Below are 24,424 nucleotides of genomic sequence, written 5' to 3' on the forward strand. Positions count from 1 at the left end.
ATAAAAATAGCCTTAGTTTTTAAGGCAGAAGCTCTAGGTCCCAAGTGGGCAGACAGGTGCCCATGGATTTATTTCCTCTTTTAAAGTAGGTGGATTTATTCTCATTTTTTTACTGATGGGGAAACTGAGGCACAGAGAAGCAAAGTGGGTGCCCAGAGCTGCCAGGCCACTAGATTCACATTTCTGACTGTGCCACTCCCCAGACGGCCTTGAGTGGATTCAGAGGCCTTGTGGCCAGTGGCCAGCCTGCTGTCATCTTGGAGAGGAATTTTAGGGAGCTGGTCCTGACCGTGGGGGCAAGGCAGCCCCACGGGCAGGCAGTAGCAGAGGAGTTGGGAAAATTTACCAGTCCCTGCTGGCCAGAGCCCAGGTGTGGCAGGGCTGTTTGGGATCAGTGCTGGGGAGGGGACCCTAGGTGAGCAGAGCCCTTGGGTGTCCCATCTGGGAGGGTCTTGGGCCCCAGAAGGTAGGGATAGAGGGAGTGAGTGGGCAGAGAGGCAGCTGAGGGTGTGCGGAGGAGGCTGTCAGGTGCAAATAGGCTAGGGGAGCAATCCCCTCTCTGCCCCTCCCCTTGTTTGTGTGTGCCCACTGGGGTAGGCCCATCTGTTCCTTGTTAGGGACTCCACAGACAGTCCTCCCAGAGAGTAATTAATGCCGCGTTGCTGGCAGATCCAGCAGCACGCCAGCCCCAGGGCTTCATTCTGGTAGCACAGATGCCCAGCTGACCCCAGAAATGCTGCTCCGTTCCCACCTAACAATCCTGGAGACACAGTGTGTGGGGAGGTGGCTGTGGGGGAGGCGTGGTGCCGGCCAGGCCCTGCTGCTGTGTCTGGGTGGCAGAGAGGGTTTCGGTGCTGGTAGGCAGCCAGAGATGGCCACAGGACCTTCTCACCACCCTGGGCCTGCCTTCATCCATCGCCTGCTCTGAAATTTCTCATTCATTGTTGGCTGCGCTCTAGACTTGCGGTGTGACCTTAGCCAAGCTGCTTATCCTTTCTGGGGAATTTTCTTTTCCCCATCTGTAGAATGGGTGTGTTGGGCTGAGTCATTACTGAGACACCCCTGCCTCCCCTTGTCTGAGTCCCAGCTTTGTGTTTATCTGCCTGCTTCTGAGCGGCCCTGCTGGAATCCCCGTTCCCTGCCACCACCCCCGCCTCACCACTCCGTATTGACTTCCCCTTGGTGCTCCTCCTGGCTCTCTGGCTGTGTGCACAGCCCCAGAGGCAGTCCCCAGAGCCAGATGACTGCCGGTTCTCTCTGTAATTAACCCCTGCCCATGCCCAGAATGAGGGGCGCTGCATTCCCTGTGCCCTGCGCAGACCAGCCGGTTTTCCTAGCACAGGGCCGGGCAGAGGTGACTGCCTCCACAGTGGCCACCTCCAGCCGGCCCAGCACATTCCTCAGGCTTATCTGGGGGCCCGCCCCTCCGGACTCTGCCCTCCCACCCAGGAAGCAGCACCCAGCGGAGCTGCTGAAGAGTTCCAGGGGCCGGGAGGAGAGCCCGAGTGGGCTTGATTCGCAGCCTGCCTGGGGCTGGAGAGAACCAGGTATAGAGTGGGGTGGGGCAGAGGGACTGCGGGGAGGGGGTCTGCTGAGCCTGACCAAGCAAATTGTCCTGAAGGAACCCCAGGGAGTGTGGGGTTCACTTGATCCCAGACTCTGTGCCATCTCCTGGGAACCCCTGCCTCCCCTCTCTTGGAAGGCTCTCCTGTGAGGTTCCTGAGCATAGGAGGGGGCCAGGCCCTGGGTCCCTCAACCGAAGTCCACTCCAGAGTTGTAACGGGAGGTGGGACGGGACTGCAGCTCCCAGGCCACCTCCCTCTGTCCCCAGCTCCACAGCGGGAGCCAGCGCCAGTCCTCCCAGGAAGGGGTTAACCGCCAGTCCCAGCCGTGAGGGAGGGGACTGGGCTGGACCATTTTCCTCGCTGCTTGCCTCCACCTCGGTTTTCCTGAATGGTTCTGCCGTCCCGGGTGGGGAGGGAAGGGAAGGAAGGAGGGCGGGTGGAGGGAGGGAGGGAGGAGTGTGGGAAGAGGAAGGAAAAAAGAGCGAGACAGCCAGGGGAAGAGAAAGATGTCACTGTCTAATCTCCCTGTCATTTTCATTTCCAGCAGGCGCCGGGCAGAGGAGCTGCTAGAACAATGCTGAGGCGGGCGAGGTGAGGAGCGGCCGGCGCGGCCCCCTCGACGGAGCGTCGGGAACAGGTGATCGGAGGAGCCGGAACCCCCGGCCACCTGGGCAAGCCCTCCCCGCGCCCGCCCGGCGCCCCGGAGCCCCAGGTCGGGGGGCGGGGGCAGCCATGGCGACCAATTTCAACGACATCGTCAAGCAAGGCTACGTGAAGATGAAGAGCAGGAAGCTGGGGGTGAGCCGCGGGGCGGGGGGCCTGGCCGGAGTCCGGGGGGCGGGCTGGGGGGGCCGGGGGTGCCGGCGGGGCCGGCGTCGCCGGCGTCGCGCACTTGTGGTCTCGAGGCTTCTGGCCGGCGGCCGCCCGCATGTGCCGCCCGCGCCCCCGCCCCAGCCGGCCTGGCCGGCGTCCCAGCAGCCGGGTCAGCGGTGGCCGCCGACGGGCAGGCGGCTCCCCGGCCATTGTTGAAGTTGCGGCTCGGCCGGTGGCGGCGGGAGCGGCGGGCGCTGCGGTGCCGCGTCGGAGCCCGAGACCCACCTCTTACTTCCCCTGGCGGCCCGCGGGCCGCCGCCTCGCTTCCCCGCCTCTCCCCTCCCCTCTCCTGGCCTCTTTTCTTTTAAGTCCCTAGTCTCCCCCAGCTGCCCGGGGCTTTCTGTGTGCGGTCCCTTGTGCATTTGTCTTAGTTATTGCTTTCACTGTTAAAAAGAAGTGTTTGGCGCGGAGAGTGGTCGGCGATGGGGCAGGGCAGGGGTAGGAGGGCGCAGAGGTTCGGAAGCTGGTATTTATGTGGTTTATGAATGGGAACTGAGGGCAGGATGGCCTGTGGCTCTGGGACAGGCTGCTTTTCTCCAAGTTGTTGGCGGTGACTCCTTGCTCGCTCGCCAGGTGCTTGGCCCGGAGCTGGGGGCTCAGAGGGTCTGTGGGGATGAGGCCTCAGACACACCTTACCGTGATCCCGGTGTGGATGGCCTCCCCACTCCTCCCCAGAGGGCCTGAGGAGGGCCTCCTGGGCCCAACATAATGATCTTGGTGAGGTTGTCCTAGAGCTGCCTCTATTCCCCTGCTGACCCTCCCCCACCTCCAATGAGCGGTCCTGGTAGCCGCACCCTCCCCAGTAGGAAGGTAACCTCTTGAAAGCGGTGGCCCGAGTCTGTGTTTCTTCCCGGTCTCCGGTCTCTTTCTTCCTCCCCTCCCCCATTGCCCCGGTGGGGGTGGGGTGGGATCAGACTGCTCAAGGCTTCCTGGCTCAGCCTGAGTGGGGTGGGGGAGCAATAGGGCTCTGATAGGGCTTCCCTGCCTGGATTGCAGACTGACCAGGACTAGCCTTGTAGAGGGATGGTTTTTGCCGGTCCTCCCCTCCTGTGGCCCTAGGGAGGGGGTGGCTATGGGGTGTGTTCTGTCCTGGCCGAGTGCAGTGGCTGAGCTGGGGGCCTGTCAGGAGGCTTAGCTGGATTTGAATTTGTATCCCAGCCTGGGTTCCAGCCCAGAAGGTGGGGCTCTGATGGGCATCACCCACCTTGCTGTTGTTCTGAGGGAAGGATGGAGCCCACTTGGAGCACAGAACAAGGAGAGAAGCTGAAAGCTGAGGTGGGGGGCCAAGGGAGTAGGGGCCCAGCTTCTAGGATGGCTCCTCCTTCCTGTGGAGCCAGGGCCACCTGGGCCAAGGCCCTGTATAGGCAGAGCTTACCAGAAAGGGAAGCCCCTTGAGGCAGCCACTTGGGCTCAGTATCAGACCTGTTCCAGGAGGAGACCTGGGAACCAAGTGGCCTACAGGTGGGCACAGCCAGAGGAGGGGCTGGGAGCCGGGGTGTGGCTGGCAAGGCCGAGTTTGGGTCTCCCTCTGCCTGGGGGGATTCAGCTTCCCCCTGCAGGCCTGATATGAGGGGCCCAGCCCCCTAGCCGTTCCTGTCCCGGCGCAGCCCTTGTCTCAGCTCCCAAAGGTGAGCCGGGAGGGGCAGAAAGAACTGGCGAGCAGACCCTTCTTCCCGCCAGGGCCTTCCTCTGGCAGAGCTGTGGTGGAGTGTTTCTGGTTCTGAAGTGCTGATCAAAGACCAGGAGAAGTGGGGAAGGAGGGCTCTTGAGCACAGTGGCTCCCTGGGGCTGTGCATGCGTGTGTGTGCGTGTATGTGTGTGTGTGTGTGTAACCAAGCAACCAGGGTGCTCAGGCCCCTGGGCCTTCTGCCCCAACACTGCAGGCTGCACGGAGCCCAAGCTGGCATATCTGGGTGGGCTGCCTTCGTTCACTCCTCCATCCATTCATTCATGAGCTCCTCGTATGGTCACTCGCTTGTTCAGCAGAGCTGTGCTAGCAAGGTTGCCAGGATGGGAGGGAAGATTCTGAGACTAGAATACAGCCTCTGTCCTAAAGGAGCTTCCCAGCAGAGAGCTGAGGCTGCTGCGGTTTGGGTGGACAGGCCAGGGCGGGAGCCAGGGCCATGAGTACGGGGCCAGAGATGCCTCCTATAGTCCCAGATAGGAGCCATTAATGGCCTGGTTCTGAGTGGCTTCTTGGCATGGGGGCCGCCTAGGCCCACCAGGCCTGGGGTCCTGTCTGTCCAGGACTTGGTGTCCGCCTGGCAGAGCAGAGCGTGGAGGTGCTGTGGGCTTGGGGCTGTGGGCTTGGGCCCTTGCTTCCTCCACTCTGCTCTGGCAGCCCTCAGGCTCCCTACAGTTTGCCAGTGGGAGAGTGAACCAGAGATTCCTTGCTAGTGGGCTCTGCCAGGCTTCTGGAGAGCTTGCTGGTGGAGTGGGTGCATCCCAGCCAGACTCTGGGCTGGAAGAGCGCCTGGGATGGAGGAGGGGGCCGGAAAGGAAGAGCCAGCAGCCTGGGCAGGTGGCTAGGCCAGCCCTTATGGGGTTTGACAAGCAGTTTGCCCCGTAGCCCTGGAGTGTGGTCAGCTCCCTGCGCCCTGGCTCCTTGTGTGTCTGGAGGAGTGTGTAAAGCTACAGAAAATGTAGGTGGCTTTAGGCACAGGGTCATCGGCAGTGGTTGGACAGGAGGGAAACTTACCTGGAGAGACACCGTGCTCTGGGGTAACCCCAGGTTCTTGGCTCTGCCCCTTTACCTCTGAGAGCCTCTGGTGTCCCAGCTGGAACAGGGAATGAATCCTTGGCCCCCCACACTCCAGGGCCTCAGAACAAAGAAGGGGCAGCCAGAGATTCAAGGGGCAGGTATGATGCCCATCCAGAGCCCTCCGCTGGCTCCGAGAACAAGGGCTGGGGCCATGTGCAGGCCACAAGCCCCAGCAAGGGTCTATCCTTGCCCCTAGGACACTCCTCCGTCGTGGCTGGCACAGACGAGCCCTGGACAGAATGTTTATTTCGTGGGCTCCGAGTATCAGCTCTGGGCCTAGCCAGCCTTTTTAAGATAACGGTCCCACCATTGTATCAGCTGGGACTTAACTTTTTGGTGCCTCAGTTGCCCCTTCTGTGAAGGGCAGATGATAAACCAACCTCAAGAGGGACCTGAGGTTAACTGTGAGGAGCGCTAAGAAGTACAAATGAGAAGCATTCAGTATGTGGTGGCTGTTTATATTAAGCTTAGAGCCGAACACACAGTACATGGTAATTCAGTGCATCCTTTGGGGAACAGCCTTTCAGAGCCAGCAAAGAAACAAACCCGTTTTCTCAATTTGGGGAGGGGGCGTCACTGCCAGTGGTGTTCGCCTTCCCCAGGTTTTCTCCTGGGTGGGTCTCTGGGGAAGGCTGTGTAGCACTGCCCCCTGTGGTAGGCAAGGGTAATTTCAGGGTCATGTTGGGTGGGAGCGGTCCCAGGAGCCCTGATCCCCTTCCCATCTCGCCACCTCGCAGATCTACCGGAGGTGCTGGCTGGTGTTCCGGAAATCCTCCAGCAAGGGGCCCCAGCGGCTGGAGAAGTATCCCGATGAGAAATCCGTGTGCCTCCGAGGCTGCCCCAAGGTTAGGGGTCTTGAGCCCTAACTGGCCCAGGCTGTAAGCAGTGATGATTTGCAGTCCTGAGGTCTGCGAGCACCCTCCTGGGGGTGGCATAACTTGGGGGGCGGGGGATGTAGTGGGAGGCACTCCAGCCTGGCTTAGTCCCTTGTGGATGCTGTCCCAGGTGACCGAGATCAGCAACGTCAAGTGTGTCACAAGGCTCCCCAAGGAGACCAAAAGGCAGGCGGTGGCCATCATATTCACTGACGACTCGGCGCGTACCTTCACCTGCGACTCAGGTGAGGAGCTGGGGCTGCAGGCTTCCATCCATCCATCCTGCCCCGGGGCAGTCATGGTCCAGCAGTCCAGCCGGGAGGAGGCAGAGCAGGACCAGCCCCGGCTTGGTATGATGCGTTGGGGTGAAAGTAGGGGAGGAAGCAGGTTCCCAGGACAAGGTGAAACAGGCCGAATCCACTGGCCTTGTCCTCTCTGCCCTGCACAGCGGGACACTTCAGGCTGAGGCAGATAGGGTGGGCTGCTGGGGGACCCTGGGCTGGCACGAGGTACCACTTTCTCTAGAGCTGGAGGCAGAGGAATGGTACAAGACGCTGTCCGTGGAGTGTCTGGGTTCACGACTCAACGACATCAGTCTGGGAGAGCCAGACCTCCTGGCCCCAGGAGTGCAGTGTGAGCAGACAGGTGAGGCCTGGTGCTGGCAGGTGGCCGGGAGGAGAGGGGGAGAGAGGAGAGTCCTCCCCTAGGGAGGCTCCAGGCCTGCTCCTCTCCCACTCCAGACCGCTTCAACGTCTTCCTCTTGCCCTGCCCCAACCTGGATGTGTATGGCGAGTGCAAGCTGCAGATCACCCACGAGAACATCTACCTCTGGGACATACACAACCCCCGCGTGAAGCTTGTCTCGTGGCCCCTCTGCTCACTGCGTCGCTATGGCCGGGATGCCACACGCTTTACCTTTGAGGCTGGCCGGTAGGACCCTCTCGCCTCCCCCTACCCTGACCCACTGTGGTCATGTTGTTGGCTGCCATTCACTATGTCACGCATAGTGCTGGGAGCTTTAGTTCTTTATCAGCGTAGAAAACCAGAAGGGAACCTAAGATTCCCATTTTACAGCTGAAGACATTGAGGCTCACGCCAGCCAGGTCAAGTGCAGCTGTTTACCAAAAGTCAAACTGCTTGTGCTCAAGTCAGAGCTGGTGCTGGTGCTTAGAGGTGTGGACCAAGGCTTTGTTTCTTCACTGTCAAATAGGGGATCATAAAAGTACCCACTCTGTAGAATGATGGTGAGGATTGGGTAACCTAGAGCTTGAACTCTGGAGCCAGCAGGCCCAGACTTAACATTGTGCGTGATCCTCTGTATAACCCAGCTTCGGTTACTGCCCTTCTTGTGTGCCTGTTTACTCATCTGCGAAATGGTTTGAGAAAACTTGGAATAGAGGAAACCGTGCCGGTGCACAGACCAGAGGGTGAGAGAGAAGGCCGAGTGGGCTGAGTCTTATAAAGCACTGAGCTCCTCTGGGACCCAGAAACCGCCAGGCAGGTTGGGGCTGTGTGGACAGCCCCACCTGCTCCCCAGAGGGCACAGGATGCAGCTAGCGGGTGGTGCCGGAGCACCCGGCCAAGCACGTGTGTAACCCAGTCCCCAACACCTCGCCCTCTGTGCCTCTCGCGTGCCTAGGATGTGCGATGCTGGGGAAGGGCTGTACACCTTTCAGACCCAGGAAGGGGAACAGATCTACCAACGGGTCCACAGTGCCACCCTGGCCATTGCTGAGCAACACAAGCGTGTCCTGCTAGAGATGGAGAAGAACGTGCGGGTGAGGCTTTGGGTGTCAGCCAGTCTGGGGTGCCAGTGAGGCTGGAGGGTGGGCGTCTAGGAGGGAGCCATGGCCCCCAGAGCTAATGGGAGGGACCCGCCCTTCTCCACCCCACAGCTGCTGAACAAGGGCACGGAACACTACTCGTACCCCTGCACGCCCACCACCATGCTGCCCCGCAGCGCCTACTGGCACCACATCACAGGCTCCCAGAATATCGCCGAGGCCTCTAGTTATGCCGGTGAGTCCCTGTGGGGCCCCCTGCTCCCTGGCCACCAGGATCTGCGGAAGACGGGGGCCCGCTGACCTGCACCCAAGGCCTGAGCCCGCCTCTGTGTCCACAGGTGAGGGGTATGGGGCAGCCCAGGCCAGCTCAGAAACAGACCTCCTCAACGGATTCATCCTGCTAAAGCCAAAGCCCAGCCAGGGGGACAGCAGCGAGGCCAAGACCCCAGCCCAGTGACAGCAGGGCTGGTGCACGGCAAGGACTGCTGTGGGGCCCTGTGGCAGGGCCGCCTGCAGCCTACTGTGGACAGCCTTGTGGGCTACTGGCCAAGAGCCTGGAGAAACGGAGCAAGCTGTCCTTTCCCTCCTCCTCCCAGGGGTGAGGCTGGACCAAGGCACAGGGCTGGCCACACCAGCAGAGCATGTGCAAGGGGTTGGAGCTACTGTGGGACTATATACTGTTAATGATTTTAATATATATGGCTTATGACATATTCTATATTAATGAGACCCCCCCCACCTACACATTTTTTAATCCCATGACCAGGTCCCAGTCAGGCTGTTTTTGAACATGAGGGCAGCTGTTCCTGTCCTCTGGGGGACAGCTCCCCCTTCCCCCTACTGCCCGGACACGCTGGAGCTGCCGGGGCCTGAGGTGGTAGCCAGCTCTCCCTAGGCAGCCCAGCGGCTACAGCGGCAGGTGGCTTCTCCCTTCCTCTGGGCCTGGAGCAGCAAAGGAAGGATCAGAGCTTCTATGGTGCCACGCGGCAGCCTTGCACTTGGGAGTTTTAAACCGATGACATCTGGTTGACACCTCAGGTGAAAATCTGGTTTTAAAATGTAGTTTTTGCCAAGGATCCTTTCTGCTTAGTATGCTCAGAAGATACCCCAGGGCCAGGGGTGCTGGTTCCCTCAGCCAGGCGGAGGGTGGCCAGTCCCAAGCTCTTCCCTGCCCGAGGGCTGGCCGGGGAAGGCAGGACTGCTGTGGGGAGCACCCCTGCTGCCCCCTCACTGACCGAGGGCAGGCGAGGGCCCAGCCGACGGAGCCCCTCTGCCCAGTTTGGCCACCCTCTGGTCAGCCTAAAGCACTCAGAAACGGAGCCCTTCCCACTTCCTCTTCCCCACATGGTGCTGAGGCTCCCTGCTGAAATGCAATTAAAGCAATTGATTTTCTAGTGCTGGTATTTATTGACTACCTTGCAGAAGGGCTATCTTTATATTCCCATCAAACCTTTGGTTGCGTGTGTGGGTTTTTGTTTTTTAATACTTTTGGGTTCTGATTTGTGGGAACAGACCCTGTTGTAAATAACCACTATTCAAGTTGTGGCAGGACGATCCAGCCAGAGGCCCCTCCTGGAGAGCCCTGGATCTGGGGAGGGGGCCACAGCCAGCTCGGCTCCAAACCTGACCCAGGGAATGACCACCCAAAGGCCTGGGAGAGGGAGGCAGGGCCGGGCGGGCTCAAGTTAGTGGCACGATGACGCATGAAGGAGATTATGTTGTGCTCTTTATTGCCAAAAATAAAAACTTTTAAAAAAGACAACTCCTGTTAATAAATATCCCTTCCTTGCTGTAGCAGGTCTCCGGTTTTCTCCTGGCTTCTCCTTCTAGATGGCCTAATTAATTGCTTTGGGGGTGATTCTACCTCTAGGGCTAAGGGGTCAAGGCCAGACCTCCCTTAAGGCCCTTGCTCCCTAGCCTGTGAACTTAAATAATCAGGCCCCTGGTAGCGAATGCAGACATACAGGGTTTATCTGGGGAGGGGGGCAGCCACAGTCTTAACACCATTGACTAAGGGTTCTCAAGTCTGGGCCACTCGGGGGTTTGAGTGAAATGCCTGTAGGCTGGCTTGGGCCAGGAGCTGGACTGATAGCTCCAGCACTCAGTCCTGACGCCAGAAGCCCAAGGTACAATGGTGAGAACTTTTAGAAAGGGGCTAAAGACCTGAAATGACCAGAAGAGGTGAGTCTTACCCTGCAGGTCTCACCCTACCCAGGTATGTCAGGAAACTGGCTGAAGGGGTGGTCTGGGGTGCTGCTGGCAATCAGGGGGCAGGGCCAGGATGCTAATGTCTAGTAAAAACCTGTCTGGACTCAGATACCAGTGGCACCCCGGGGCCATCTATCCACAACGGAGCAAAGCTGGGAGGGGACCCCTCCACTTTCAGCTACTTTCTTAAGATTACTGATGGCTTGAGTAGCCTGAGCAACAGCTATCTACCTCAGAGGCTACAAGTATCTCTGGAGAGAATGGAGACCCAGCTGCTGGTCTAGAACCCCTCTTGCTGGAACAGGTGAGCTGCTGCTAGTTTATGGTCAGAACATCACTCTGGATCTCGTGGCTTAACTGGGTCTGTAAGTCACTCAGCTTTTTCTTCAATCCAGAGAGGGCTGAGAGGACAATGGTTTCAGGACGCAGAGAGCCACAGGACTCCACATTGTAGTAAAACCTAAGAGGAAGAGTTGGGTTAAGAGCCCTCCACGAGGCAGGCCGGCTAGCCCAAGCTTCAGCCCTGGATCATGCTCTCTCCCTTCTGGGTCCTGACTCCCTTTCTAGAACGTGGCTTTGGCCCAGAGCTGAATTCCAGCCTCTTCCTAACAGCAGTCCTACTGCACACTAGAGGACTTCAGGAAGGCCAAGCCCCCTCAAAAAGCTTGCTGTTCGCCATCAGAAGACTGGTCTCTTTCTCGCTCTGGGCTGGTCCCTTCTCTGGGGACTGAGTCAGTAGCAGCAGAGTCAGAGTGGCTAACTGGAGGGCTCCTCCATCCCCCAATGATGAGGGGAGGATAATCTGCCCCGGGACGTGTACATGGCACGGGCTCTGCAGTTCTCCATCCTGCCTCAGCTCCCGGGCACCAGGATGTCTCCCCGGCTCAGGGCCTGCACCAAAACCCTATGTTCTTCCACGCTTCACCTTCAGGTGCCAGACGAGGGTCTTACCTCTCTGGCTTGCCATTGGGGTCATAGGGAGCCTGGGACTCATCTTCATCCAGCTCGGAGTACTCGCTCTTCGGCCTAAGATCAAACACGGGTCAGCAGGGGCAGCTACTGAGACTGCCTGCCTTGAGGCTGCCCCCACCCCACTGCCTCGGAGCCACGTCTACACCAAACCCCCGGAAAGGCCTGCCCTCACTCCCGACGAGAACTTACCACTCCTCGGGCTTGGGGTACACCGTGTGCCGCAGGGCATTGTCAGGATCATATTCAAAAGCCACCCCTGCAGTAGGGTTCCACTTGGCATGCTCCTTGCCAAAGCCCTTTTTGGCATAGGCTCGAAGTCTTAGCTCCTGGCCTTTCCTAAGCTTGACAATGAGGATGTCTGCGGGGAGAGGTGTAAGTCAGCCAAGGGCCAGCAGACACATGGTCCCTTGAGTTTTGACCTGGAATGCCACTGGAAAACCAGAATCCAGACAAATAGCTCAAGGTCAGCTGACAAGGAGACAAGGCACCGTGAGAGGCTGTGTCAGGTCTTTGTCTCCGACTGGCCTGCAAAATGACATGTTAGTAGACATTTGCACGCACCCTCCAGCCCCTTACCATCCTGTTCCACGTAGTCATTGGGGTCATTATCTCGGTTCCGAGAGGTCACCTAGAGGGAGCCCAAACAGAGGCAGGAGTTAGCGCCTCGTCTTCCCAATCACCTCTTCCAGCAACAATGTTCGAGCACCTGCCACACCAGGCCAGGAGGCCTAGGAAGTGGGGGGTGGGGGAAAGTGCCTCCTAGGGCTGGACTCTGATCCCCATCTCCAGGCACGGGGACAACTTTCTCAGTCAAAAAGGTGCCATGGCCTTTAAAAGGGTGCTTGGGGGACACAGGACCCCAACAGTGCTACTCTCCACACTAGCTAGTATCCAGAATTATTAGTACTTTTCAGACCCCAGACTGAGAGGAAAGCAGAGGGTAACAAGGGAAACCGCATCTTGTAACACCGCCCGAGTCTGGCCCACTTGGAGCTCAGAGGAGGAGGACAAAGGTGCTGGGTAAGGAGGATGTGGTAAAACACTAACTGGAATGACCCGGGGGCTGTTGGAGATGAGGTCTCGAGATGTGACGTGACGAGTTTGGTCTTCATTGCACCGCACGTCTAGGGTGAACTCCACTGAGCACTCGGGGCAGAACTCCTCACACGTGCAGTCCTGAGGGAGGAAGAGAAGCTGGAAGGGGTCCATGGAGAGATGGGGAATCCTGAGCTCCCCGTTTCTCATACCTGGTTCCTTCCCTTTCTCCATCTATAAAACGGCCGGCCATGGGCTCTAGGCTCTGGTGAGCCGTGTCCATCTGGTACACATTCTCAGGGGCTGCTCAATGCAGGCACGTCCCAGTTTAGAGACCACCTATACCTACTGATGCCCACATTCTCCTTCCACCTCCGCCAGCTGCCAGGCGGAGTGCTAACAGCCCACCCTGGCCCCTGGGGTGCTCTTCTACAGAGAATCAAGGCGTTGAGAGAATGATGCTTTCATGCATCATAGGGCTTCCCCTGAACTAAGTGGACTGACTTGGGCAGGTCACCAGCATTTAAAATAAAATGATCCAGAGCATAACACAAAAAAGTACATTTCAAGCTCTAAACTACTTACCTTTTCTTAAAGACAAAATCTCTCCCTTACGGAAAATTTCACAGATTCAAAAGAACAGAGCAAGTATGAAAGGCTACGACCAGGGCGCCTGGGTGGCTCAGTGAGTTAAACCCTCTGCCTTCGGCTCAGGTCATGATCCCGGGGTCCTGGGATTGAGCCCCGCATCGGGCTCTCTGCTCAGCGGGGAGCCTGCTTCCTCCTCTCTCTCTCTCTGCCTGCCTCTCTGCCTACCTGTGATCTCTGTCAAATAAATAAATAAATCTTAAAAAAAAAAAAAGAAAGGCTACGACCATGTAACCATCACTGGTTTCAATAATTATCCACAGTTCTTTAAGCAGCTGATGCTGGAAACAACCCATTCCTCTCGTAGGGACCACCACCTACAGTGTAACTTCACGCAAGAAGATTTACTGGAATGTAACTAAGCCAACTGTTCTCCCCCTCACACCAGCAGGAAACTTTAACCTGCTTCTGATGTTTTTGAGATGAGGAGGAAAAACGAGGGGCCACACCTGGATAGTCTGCAGTCATACACAGGTGAGGCAGGAAGGCAACCTAGAGCTTTAGCAGAAATATGAAATGGAGGGGATACCCAGCTGGCTCAGTCCATGGAGCAAAAAAAAAGGGGGGGGGAGACCCATTAATATGCTGTCTGTGAGACTCATTTCAGAAACAAAGACACCCCCAGATTTAGAGTAAGGGGCTAGAAAACCATTTACCATGCTAATGGACATTGAGAAAAAGCTGGGGTGGCCATCCTTAGACAAACTAGATTTTAAACCAAAGACTAATAAGAGATGAAGAAGGACACTATATCATACTTATTCTTAAAGGTCTATCGAACAAGATCTAACAATTGTAAATATTTTTGCCCCTAACATGGGAGCAGCCAATTATATAAGCCAATTAATAACAAAATCAAAGAAACTCATCAACAATTATACAATAGTAGGAGACTTTAACAACCCCCCTCACTGAAACGGACAGATCATCCAAGCAAAAGATCAACAAGGAAATAAGGGCTTTAAATGACATACTGCACCAGACAAACCTCACATATATTCAGAACATTCCATCCAAAAGCAACAGAATACAAATTCTTCTCTAGTGCACATGGAACATTTTCCAGAATAGATCATATCCTGGGTCACAAATCACGTCTCAACCAGTACCAAAAGACTAGGATCATTCCCTGCATATTTTCAGACCACACTGCTTTGAAACTTGAACTCCATCACAAGCGGAAAGTTGGAAAAAACTCAGATACGTGGAGGCTAAAGAGCATCCTACTAAAGAATAAATGGGTCAACCAGGAAATTAAGAATTGAAAAAATTCATGGAAACAAATGAAAATGAAAACACAATTGTTCCAAATCTGTGGGACACAGCAAAGGCAGTCCTGACAGGAAAGTATATAGCGACAGAAGCCTTTCTCAAGAAATGAGAAAGGTCTCAAGTACACAACCTAACCCTACACCTAAAGTAGCTAGAGAATGAACAGCAAATAAAGCCCAAACCGAACAGGAGAAGAGAAATAATAAAGATCAGAGCAGAAATCAATGAAATAGAAACCAAAAGAACAGAACAGATCAGCGAAACCAGCAGCTGGTTCTTTGAAAGAAATAATAACACTGATAAACCCCTGGCCAGACTCATCAAAAAGAAAAGAGAAAGGACTCAAAAAAATAAAATCATGAATGGAGGAGGAGAGATCACAACCAATACCAAAGAAATACAAATAATTATAAGGACATATTAAGAGCAACTATATGCCAGCAAATTAGACAATCTGGAAGAAATGGATGCATTCCTGGAGACATATAAACTACCAAAACCAAACCAGAAAGAAACAGAAAACCTGATCAGACCCATAACGAAGCAGTCATCAAAAATCTCCCAAGAAACAAGAGCCCAGGGCCAGATGGCTCCCCAGGGGAATTCTACCAAACATTTAAAGAAGAATTAATTTCTATTCTCCTGAAACTGTTCCAAAAAATAGAAATGGAAGGAAAACATCCAAACTCATTTTATGAGGTCAGCATTACCTTGATTCCAAAACCAAAGAGCCCACCAAAAAGGAGAATCACAGAGCAATACCCCTGATGAACACGGATGCAAAAATTCTCACCAACCCAGTATCTAATAGAATCCAACGGTAAGTTAAAAGGATTATTGACCACAACCATGTGGGATTTATTCCTGGGCTGCAAGGTTGGTTCAACATCCACCAATCAATGTGATACAATACATTAATAAAAGAAGAACAAAAACCACATGGTACTTTCTATAGATGCAGAAAAAGCATTTGACAAAGTACAGCATTCTTTCTCAATTAAAACTCTTCACAGTGTAGGGATAGAGGATACATACCTCAATATCATCAAAGCCATCTATGAAAAATCCACAGCGAGTATCATTCTCAATGGGGAAGAATTGAGAGCTTTTCCCCTAAGGTCAGGAACATAGCAAGGATGTCGACTATCACCACTGCTGTTCAACACAAAGTACTAGAAGTTCTAGCCTCAGCTTTCAGACACTAAAAAGAAAGAAAAGTCATCCGAATTGGCAAAGAAGAAGTCAAACTCACTCTTCGGAGATATGACACTTTATGTGGAAAACCCAAAAGACTCCACCCCCAAACTGCTAGGACTCATACAGGAATTCAGTAAAGTGTCAGAATATAAAATCCATGCACAGAAATCAGTTGTATTTCTATACACCAACAACGAGACAGAAGAGAGAGAAATTAAGGCATCAATCCCTCTTACAATTGCACCCAAAACCTTAAGATACCTAGGAATAAACCTAACCAAAGAGGCAAAGAATCTGTACTCAGAAAACTGTAGAACACTCATGAAAGAACTGAGGAAGACACAAAGAAATGGAAAAACGTTCCATGTTTATGGAATGAAAGAACAAATAATGTGAAAAGGTCTATGCTACCTAGAGCAATCTACGCATTCAATGCAATCCCTACAACATACCAACAACTTTTTTCACAGAAATGGAACAAATAATCCTAAAATTTGTATGGAACCAGACAAGACCCCAAATACCCAGAGGAACGTTGAAAAAGAAAACCAAAGTTGGCAGCATCACAATTCCAGACTTCAAGCTCCATTACAAAGCTATAATCATCAAGACAGTATGGTAGTGGCACAAAAACAGACACATAGGTCAATGGAACAGATTAAAGAGCCCAGAAATGGACCCTCAACTCTATGGTCAACTCATCTTCGAAAAAGCAGTAAAGAATGTCCAATGGAAAAAAGATAGTCTCTTCAACAAATGGTGTTGGGAAAATTGGACAGCTGCATGCAGAAGAATGAAACTGGACCATTTCCTTACACCACACATAAGAACAGGCTTAAAATGGATGAAATCCTCCATGTGAGACAAGAGCCCATCCAAATCCTTGAGAAGAACACAGTCAGCAATTTCTTTGAGCTCAGCCTCAGCAACTTCTTCCTAGACACGTCGCCAAAGACAAGGGAAGGAAGGCAAAAAAGAACTACTGGGATTTCATCAAGATAAAAACCTTCTGCACAGCAAAGGACACTTTTTTTGTGGACAAAAAGTCAACAGAACCAAAAGACAACCAAAATGGGAAAATGGAAAAAGACATTTGCAAATGACATACCAGATAAAGGGCTAGTATCCAAAATCTATAAAGAATTTATCAAACTCAACACCCAAAGAACAAATAATCCAGTCAAGAAATGAGCAAAAACCACGGACATTTCTGCAAAGAAGACATCCAAATGGCCAGACACGTGAAAAAGTGCTCAACATCACTCGGCATCAGGGAAATACAAGTCAAAACCACAGTGACATACCACCTCACAAGTCAAACAGCTAAAATTAACAAGTAAGGAAACGAAAGATGTTGGCAAGGATGCGGAGAAAGGGGAACCCTCCGAAACTGTTGGCGGGAATGCAAGCTGGTGCAGCCACTCTGGAAAACAGTATGGAGGGTCCTCTAAAAGTTGAAAACAGAGCTACCCTATGACCTAGCAATCGCACTATTGGGTATTTACCCCAAAGATAAAAATGTAGTAGTCTGGAGGGGCACCTGCACCCCAATGTTTATAGCAGCAATGTCCACAATAGCCAAACTATAGAAAGTACCCAGATGTCCACTGACAGATGAATGGATAAAGATATCGTGTATATATATGTACATACACAACAGAATATTCCGCAGCCATCAAAAAAAAAAAAAAAAAAGAAAAGAAATCTTGTCATTTTTAACAATGTGGATGGAACTAAAGGATATTATGTTAAGTGAAATAAATCAATCACAGAAGGACAATTATCATATGATCTCACTGATATGTGGAATTTGAGAAATAAGGCAAAGGATCATAGGGAAAGAGGAAAAAATGAAACAAGATGAAACCAGAGGGGGAGACAGAACGTAAGAGACTCTCAGGAAACAAACTGAGGGTTGCCGGAGTGGAGGGGGATGGGAGGGATGGGTGGCTGGGTGATGGACATTGGGGAGGGTAGGTTCTATGTTGAGTGCTGTACCCCTGAAACAAATAATACATTATATGTTAATAAAAAACAAAACCCTGAAACTGTTAAAAATATGAAATGGAAAAAATCAAAATGTCATGGAAATTAAAAATATGAAAAGGTAGACAACCTCAACAAAATATGTATGGCAAAAGGGGAGGAATCTGAGATTAACAGACTAAAGAGGTTAACCACCAAATGCATGCATGAATTTTGGATGAATGACCGACCCACAAACAAAAATCAAGAAAGCCCATGTGGGAGACAACTAGGAAAACTGGGATAAGGACTGTGCATAAGTATAACAAATTATTATTTTTTAAAGATTTTATTTATTCATTTTACAGACAGAGATCACAAGTAGGCAGAGAGGCAGGCAGAGAGAGAGAGGAGGAAGCAGGCTCCCTGCTGAGCAGAGAGCCCTATGTGGGGCTCGATCCCAGGACCCTGGGACCATGACCCGAGCCGAAGGCAGAGGCTTTAACCCACTGAGCCACCCAGGCGCCCCATAAGTATAACAAATTATTGCTAATACTCTAGGCATCAAAGTGTGGATGTGTGGGAAAATATCCTGACTCTGAGGACAAGCATACTAAAGTAGTGAGGGGAAAAGTGTCACGGGATCTGCAACTTTCTTTCAAATGGTTTAGCAAAAAAATGGGTAGGAAAAATAAAGCTAATATAGCAAAATATTAACAACTGGCAACTACAGGTGAAAAATAAATAGCTGTTTATTATTGGAGGTTTTTAACTTTTCTGTAGATTTTGAGAAAAAGCCAAAAAAAAGGGTAGAGGGATCCATACCATCTTTGTTCAGTAAATACTAGAAAAAAATGTAATGGACGGAACTGCTAGGTCCTGGGGCATGCATATCTTTACCCAAGACATTGCCAAACTGCTCTTCAACTGGTTGTAAAACTATCCCCACCAATATCTGTGAGGTTTCTTTCTTTCTATTTTTCTTTAAAAAAAAAAAAAAATTTTATTTATTGACAGAGAAAGACACAGAAAGAGAGGGAACAGAAGGAGGGAGAATGGGAGAGGAAGAAACAGACTTCCCAGGGAGCAGGGAGCCCGATGTGGGCCTCAATCCTGGGACCCTGGGATCATGACCTGAGCTAAAGACAGACTCTTAATGACTGAGCAACCCAGGCGCTCCCCACCCCACTTATTTTTTAAAGATTTATGTATTTGAGAGAAAAACAGAAATGTGATACAGATAGAAAGCAGGGAGGAGAAAGAGAAGCAGGCTCCCCGTTGAGCAAGGAGCCTGATTCAGGGTTCAATCCCAGGACCCTGGGATCATGACCTGAGCCGAAGGCAGACACTTAACCAACTGAGCCACCCAGGCACCCCTGATGTTTCATTTCTTACAAACAAAAATCTGGAGATGTGAAGCAAATAGTGCCAAAATGTTAGACTATGAAAAGTTGTTTGACAGGAGCAAGAGTTCTCGTCAGAAGAACTCCATAGTTCTGTGTTCTTAAACTTCTCTTAAAAAAAAAAAAAAGAAAAAAAAAAAAACAGATTTATAAGGGATCAAATTAGCTACCACAAAATGACGTGCCCCTGGGAATATCAGAGGATGGGCTGATTCTGGATCCCCAAAGCCACCAAGAGGGAAGAGTCTCAAGCTGTTACCTAACGCAGCCCTGGAGAAAGGAAGCAGGGAACCTTATCCTGTCCGGCTCCTGCCCAGTCCAACGCCTGTTAACATATCATTAGAGAACAAACACAACCCTCGAGGAAGGGGCCATGTTTAACGAGTATCATCTATGGGGAGAGGCACAGACAACAGCCTTCCAGTCCTTCAGGTCTTATTGTGGGGAATAGTTCTCACTCCCTTTGTTCTCACCCTCATGCCTCCCTAGCCCCCCCAACCCTCTGCTGACTCCCTTTAGCTTCCCAGGCTCCTGTCACTGGGAAGACATACCCTGGAAAGCAGAGTCTGAACATATCAGAGTCTGAAAAGGCAGTCCCCACCAATCAGTATAAACGGGTATTCTGGGGTGTACTCCGTCTTGTGCAGCTGGCTGGAGAGACTCCCCAGTGCCCTGGAGCCCCGCCAATCTATGTCTGCTTGGGGACCCATGTCCACTTAGGGTCTGGGCAACAACCCCAGTCTTTCTAACACCTAGAAGTAAGAGATCGGGACAATGCCTCTAAGAACTCAACTCCCCCACCCCCTGCCCCTCGCCTCCCTTCACCCAATCACACAGCATACCCTGGAGTACTGCAGCTTGTCCACAATGTCGTCACTAGTGAGGGGGATTAGTCCTGGAAGAAACAAAGAAGCACTTTAAATAAGTCCAAATGGCCAAGCGAGAAGGAGAACCTAGAAATCCCCTTGGGAGTGAGGAGGCTTCCTCCTCTGATACCAAGCACAGTCCCCTCCCTTTCACCTTCCAAAACTCGCACTATGGGGCGCCTGGGTGGCTCAGTGGGTTAAGCCTCTGCCTTTGGCTCAGGTCAAGATCCTGGTCCTGGGAATGAGCCCCGCATCAGGCTCTCTGCTCATCGGGGAGCCTGCTCCTCCCCCTTACCCCGCCTGCCTCTCTGGCCTACTTGTGATCTCTGTCAAATAAATATATAAAACCTTAAAAAAAAAAAAAAGGGAAATAATACTAAAACAAAAACAAAAACAAAAATCTGGTACTCACCAAGTCTGTGAGCAATGAACTCATCGTGAAGGACTGAGGAATTGGCATCAATCTGAACCCAGTCAATGGCTAAGAAATAAAACAGACATACAGTTTAGCCACCAAATTCACTTAAAGACTTACAGCAGTGATTCAAGATTTAAGAAACACCTGATGCTTACTAAATTGCAGAAGCGTGGGCCAGGTTGCCAAAGGCTGATTCTGCAGCTCAAGTGGGGACCAGGGATCTGCATTTTAACAAGAACCACATGCAACACCCTCCCCTCTTCCCTACTCAGGCAGATTTAATGCAGGGGAGGCCTCTTTCCCACACAAAATACTGACTTAGAAAATACCCATGGGAGTGGGAACATGTTTCTCTGAACTGAGTATCTCTGTGAGAAGCGTTTACGTCTGCTATTCATGTCAACACCAAATCCAAGAACAGGGAAAATCTCAAAGACAGACTTATGGTCCATATGTCATTTTATGATGCAATGACCAGATTACCCAACTGTAACACTTTATTGTCACTCAACCAACTAATGTTTAGAGAATTCCTTTAATGGGCACAGTGCGTGGAGTATCAAACCGAATTCTTACCAGCAATGACTAAAAGAAGGGTAAGAATTGTACGGTCACACACGCTTGACTTAAGCACATACTCATTCATTCATTCATTCATTCACAAATAAACATCTGCATTCAGACAAATTCATAAATCAAATGGCCAACCACCAAAGGGCGTGGACACTAGGAATGGAAGAAGTCAGAAGAGGACCAGCTAGTTAGGACCCAATCTGCTTTGTCCTATGCTTTTCACTGCTTCCCCAACCCAAGCCAAAGGACCACGAGCCAAGCATTTCTGACTCTGCCTCCTTATTCCCTCCAAGCCCCTCCCCCAATCTCACATGCCCTGATCCTCTCCCTTGCAGGTAAAATCCTCTGAGCCTCCTATAAAGCTTTGCTTGATCTCCAAGATACAGATACCAACACTCCCTCCCTACAAGCTCCTCCCTCACAAAACTGTCCAGACTAAAGACACTTGTCATATATACAGATATCTTTTAAAGATTTGTTTTTGAGAGAGATGAACGAGTGTGAGAGGGGCAGAAGGAGATTCCACACTGAGCTCAGAGCCTGATGCAAGACTTGATCTCACAACCATAAGTTCATGACCGGAGCCAAAAATCAAGAGGCGGGGGGAGCACCTGGGTGGCTCAGTGGGTTAAGCCTCTGCCTTCGGCTCAGGTCATGATCTCAGGGTGCTGGGATTTAGCCCCGCGCATCAGGCTCACTGCTCCTCGGGGAACCTGCTTCTCCCTCTCCCTGTCTGCTGCACCCCTGCTTGTGTGCTCTGTCAAATAAATAAAATCTTAAAAAAAAAAAAAAAGTAACAAAACAAAGATCGACTCCCTTATTTTACTCATGATGAAACTGAGGCACAGAAACATGAAGTGATTAGGGAGGGGGAGGACCAGCACTCTAAGCTCTAAGTGAAGAAGTGACTGGACATGCGTAGCGGTGGAGACTAGTGTTCTCTTGTTCACCAATCCTGCGGCGTGCTTACTTCCTTAGGAGTGCAGCAGATAGGAATTACACTTCTTTTTCCAATCCAAACTCTGAGCGGACACTCAGAAAATGTAACATACTTATAAATGTGAAAAATACCTGGGGCAGCGTGGCTGGAAGCACAGCAGATCCTCCTTCCTCTGGGCACAGCAACAGCACTGTGGTTCTACTTTTGAACTACTTACTGATCCACGTCTATCCCACAGTACTGTTATCTGTGGATTCGCCTTTGCCCTGTAACTGCACTGTGCGCTCCATGAGGGCCAGAACCCTGCACTATTTAGCTCTGCATTCCCAGTTCCTAGCACACACTGCCTGGCACTTACATGTTCCGTGAATGCAGCTGAAGGAACGGGCTCGTAAAAGGAACTTACTGGGCACTAAACACAAATTCCCTCACTTAATCCTTGCCATCACTCTGTAAGTACTACCAATGTTCCAACGTTACAGAGAAAACCACAGCAATTTAAGAGTGGGCCTTAGTGTCCCTGAGCCAAGGGTACAACACTGCTGTCTTCTCAGAGCCCCTCCCAGCTACCCCCGCCCCCAACCAAGCGCTAGGAGCAGGATCCCCAAGGTGTGCGGAGGGATCTGGCCACCACAGGCGGGTTTTACTTACCTATTATGGGCACCTCGGCGATGAAGACCCTTCGTATAGAGTTGGCTACCCTGAGGGATGAAAACCAAGCGGCATGAAGGCGCCGCATCTTGGGATGCCGATGCCCCGCGCCCACGGTTCCCCAAAGCGGAAGCCCCACTACGGGGACCCAGCTCAGAAAGGACGCCACCCCCCGCCCGGCCCGGGTTCCAGCCCCGCGCGTCCCACAGCCGCCAGCCTCTTTTCTCAGAGGTCTTACGCCAGGTCCGTGTTCTCGATGATGAACTTGACATTCTCATCGGTGAGCTCCGTGATCCGCACAGTGGGCTGGTTGGCATACGGCATCGTGCCTCACGACCCACCAGCTCCCGGGTTTCAGTGGCGCTGCGCCACGGCCACCGCCGCCGCCGGAAGTGGGTCAGCGCGGGCCGCGCCGCTTCCGCCGACACGCGCTCACAGCGCCACCTGCCGCCCGGAGGCCGCCGCTTCAGACCCCATGTTTTACACTTCCACCTGCTTTTTAAGCGCACCAGGCTCAACCTGGGGTGGTGGTGGGGGGGGGGGGGGGCAGTGGGAATTGGCAAAACCTGTGCACGCCCTCGACTCAATAATAACATTTCTAGGAATTCATACTAGGAAAACGGCTGCAGTTGTAAGCAAAGATACACGTGCGGGGGCGTTCCCTGCAGCACTCTGTAACAAAGATAACAAAACTAATTGTCTATTGACAGAGAGCAGGTTAAATATAGGAAACATATCACCACGCCTTTAAGAAAATGAAGTAAATTTGCACACTTACGGAAGAACATAAGTATGCTTCAGCAAAGTCTGGCTCACACCCTCCTGAAACTGCGGGAAGATACAAGGCCTTCCCCTTCAGTCCATCATCAGCATCTGTGTGGTTGCGGCAGGTGGGTGGGGGCTCATCTCCGCATCCCTGGCATGTGCCCCTCATCAGTGGATGCTCAGTAGAGATTACTAAAGCCCCCCGCCCCAACTGTGTAGAAAAAGGTTTGAATGGGTAGCTGCTCCTAATAGAGAAGAGGCTCTAAAATAGAACTTAGCAGGAGCTACATTTAAGGGGCAAAAGAGTAAAGAGAGGAGATGAAGAGTTTGCCTTAGCTGGGGGTGACCCTCTTCCTGAGACAGAACTGGCACTGAGGGGGCGTGTGCTTCCCGGCCTCTGTCATCTCAGGAAATTAAGGATTAAGGCTGCCTGCTGAATGCAAGAAGAATGCTATGAAGGAGAGAATGGGATAAAATTTGGAATAGCCACTGTAGGGGGCTTGACAGGAAGTCATGATACAAAGAATTAAAGAGGTACAAAAAGGGGCGGGTGGAAGGCCAAAGGACTGGAAACAACTATTAGCTAGTGACTTCCCCCCTCAGTACCCCATCAACTTAAGTCGGACATGGCAATGCAGAAGACAGATGCTCTGGACAAAATTGTATTCCTCTTAAATGTTGAAGCCTAACGCCCAATGTGGTATTTGGAGACAGAGTCTCTGGGAGGTCAGGAGGGTGGGAAGGGTGCCTTGATAAGAACAGGAGGAGACACTGGAGCTCACTCACTCTCTGCCCTGTTAGAACATAGAGAAAATGTGGCATGTCAGAAAGACTTCACCAGGAACTGGATGGCACCTTGATCTTGGACTTCCCAGCCTCCAGAACTATGAGAAACAAATGTCTCCTGTTAAGTCATCCCATCTATGGTATTTTGTTATAGTAGCTCAAGAAGACTAAACAGAGTTAACCAGACTTGCAAAGGGAACTCAGCCAGTATAGGGAGAGAGAAAATCATTAATGCTAAAGAACAGAGCACCGAAATGATTAGTGATAGGAAACAGCAGCCAAGGGAGCTAACAGTGCAGGGAAGGTCACCATCACCCACACTTCTAGAAGGGAAGCTGGGCCCAGAGAGGCAGAGCTGCCATAACCACCCCCTGCTAGTAGTCCTCCCAAAGACCAGAGCCCAGGTATCCTGGCTGCAAGCCTCAAGCCTTTCCAGCCTCACTGCTGTCCTTGCTCTGGGGTCCTGGATACCTGCTGTGGCCCACATGGAAACTGCCAACATGAAACTGCTTCAAATATATTTATTACTATTTTTACACTCTTAAGTTCACTAATAACCCTGCCACACGAGCTGGTGTAATGTGACAGCGGGCCTGGGTTCCCACCTCTGGCCGAGCTGAGCACCGCTGTCCAGAGGCACTGGTCTCAGGTGTGGCAGCTTTCTAATAAATCTTTTTTTTTTTTTTTTTTTTTTTTTTAAGATTTTATTTATTTATTTGACAGAGAGAGATCACAAGTAGATGGAGAGGCAGGCAGAGAGAGAGAGAGAGGGAAGCAGGCTCCCTGCTGAGCAGAGAGCCTGATGCGGGGCTCGATCCCAGAACCCTGAGATCATGACCTGAGCCGAAGGCAGCGGCTTAACCCACT

At 52.0% G+C, this 24,424-nt stretch overlaps 2 protein-coding genes across 2 annotated transcripts; one reads left to right on the forward strand and one right to left on the reverse strand.

Moving 5' to 3' along the window:
• The first annotated feature begins 1,437 nt into the window (after window positions 1–1,437).
• On the forward strand, window positions 1,438–9,620 carry DOK4 (docking protein 4). Its single transcript, XM_047709939.1, has 9 exons — window positions 1,438–1,547; window positions 2,110–2,363; window positions 5,937–6,044; window positions 6,205–6,319; window positions 6,600–6,719; window positions 6,815–7,004; window positions 7,714–7,852; window positions 7,970–8,093; window positions 8,197–9,620. The coding sequence occupies exons 2-9, from the start codon at window positions 2,298–2,300 to the stop codon at window positions 8,313–8,315; spliced, it is 981 nt and encodes a 326-aa protein (XP_047565895.1). The 5' UTR covers window positions 1,438–1,547; window positions 2,110–2,297; the 3' UTR covers window positions 8,316–9,620.
• On the reverse strand, window positions 9,568–22,457 carry POLR2C (RNA polymerase II subunit C). The gene is made up of 9 exons (XM_047709941.1): window positions 22,245–22,457; window positions 22,007–22,056; window positions 19,837–19,905; window positions 19,401–19,453; window positions 12,086–12,214; window positions 11,615–11,666; window positions 11,228–11,396; window positions 11,018–11,092; window positions 9,568–10,526 (listed from the first exon to the last, which is right to left on the reverse strand). The coding sequence occupies exons 1-9, from the start codon at window positions 22,328–22,330 to the stop codon at window positions 10,382–10,384; spliced, it is 828 nt and encodes a 275-aa protein (XP_047565897.1). The 5' UTR covers window positions 22,331–22,457; the 3' UTR covers window positions 9,568–10,381.
• Window positions 22,458–24,424: the final 1,967 nt, after the last annotated feature.

The sequence above is a fragment of the Lutra lutra genome, chromosome 17 (genome assembly GCF_902655055.1).
Source record: "Lutra lutra chromosome 17, mLutLut1.2, whole genome shotgun sequence".
NCBI lineage: Eukaryota > Metazoa > Chordata > Mammalia > Carnivora > Mustelidae > Lutra > Lutra lutra.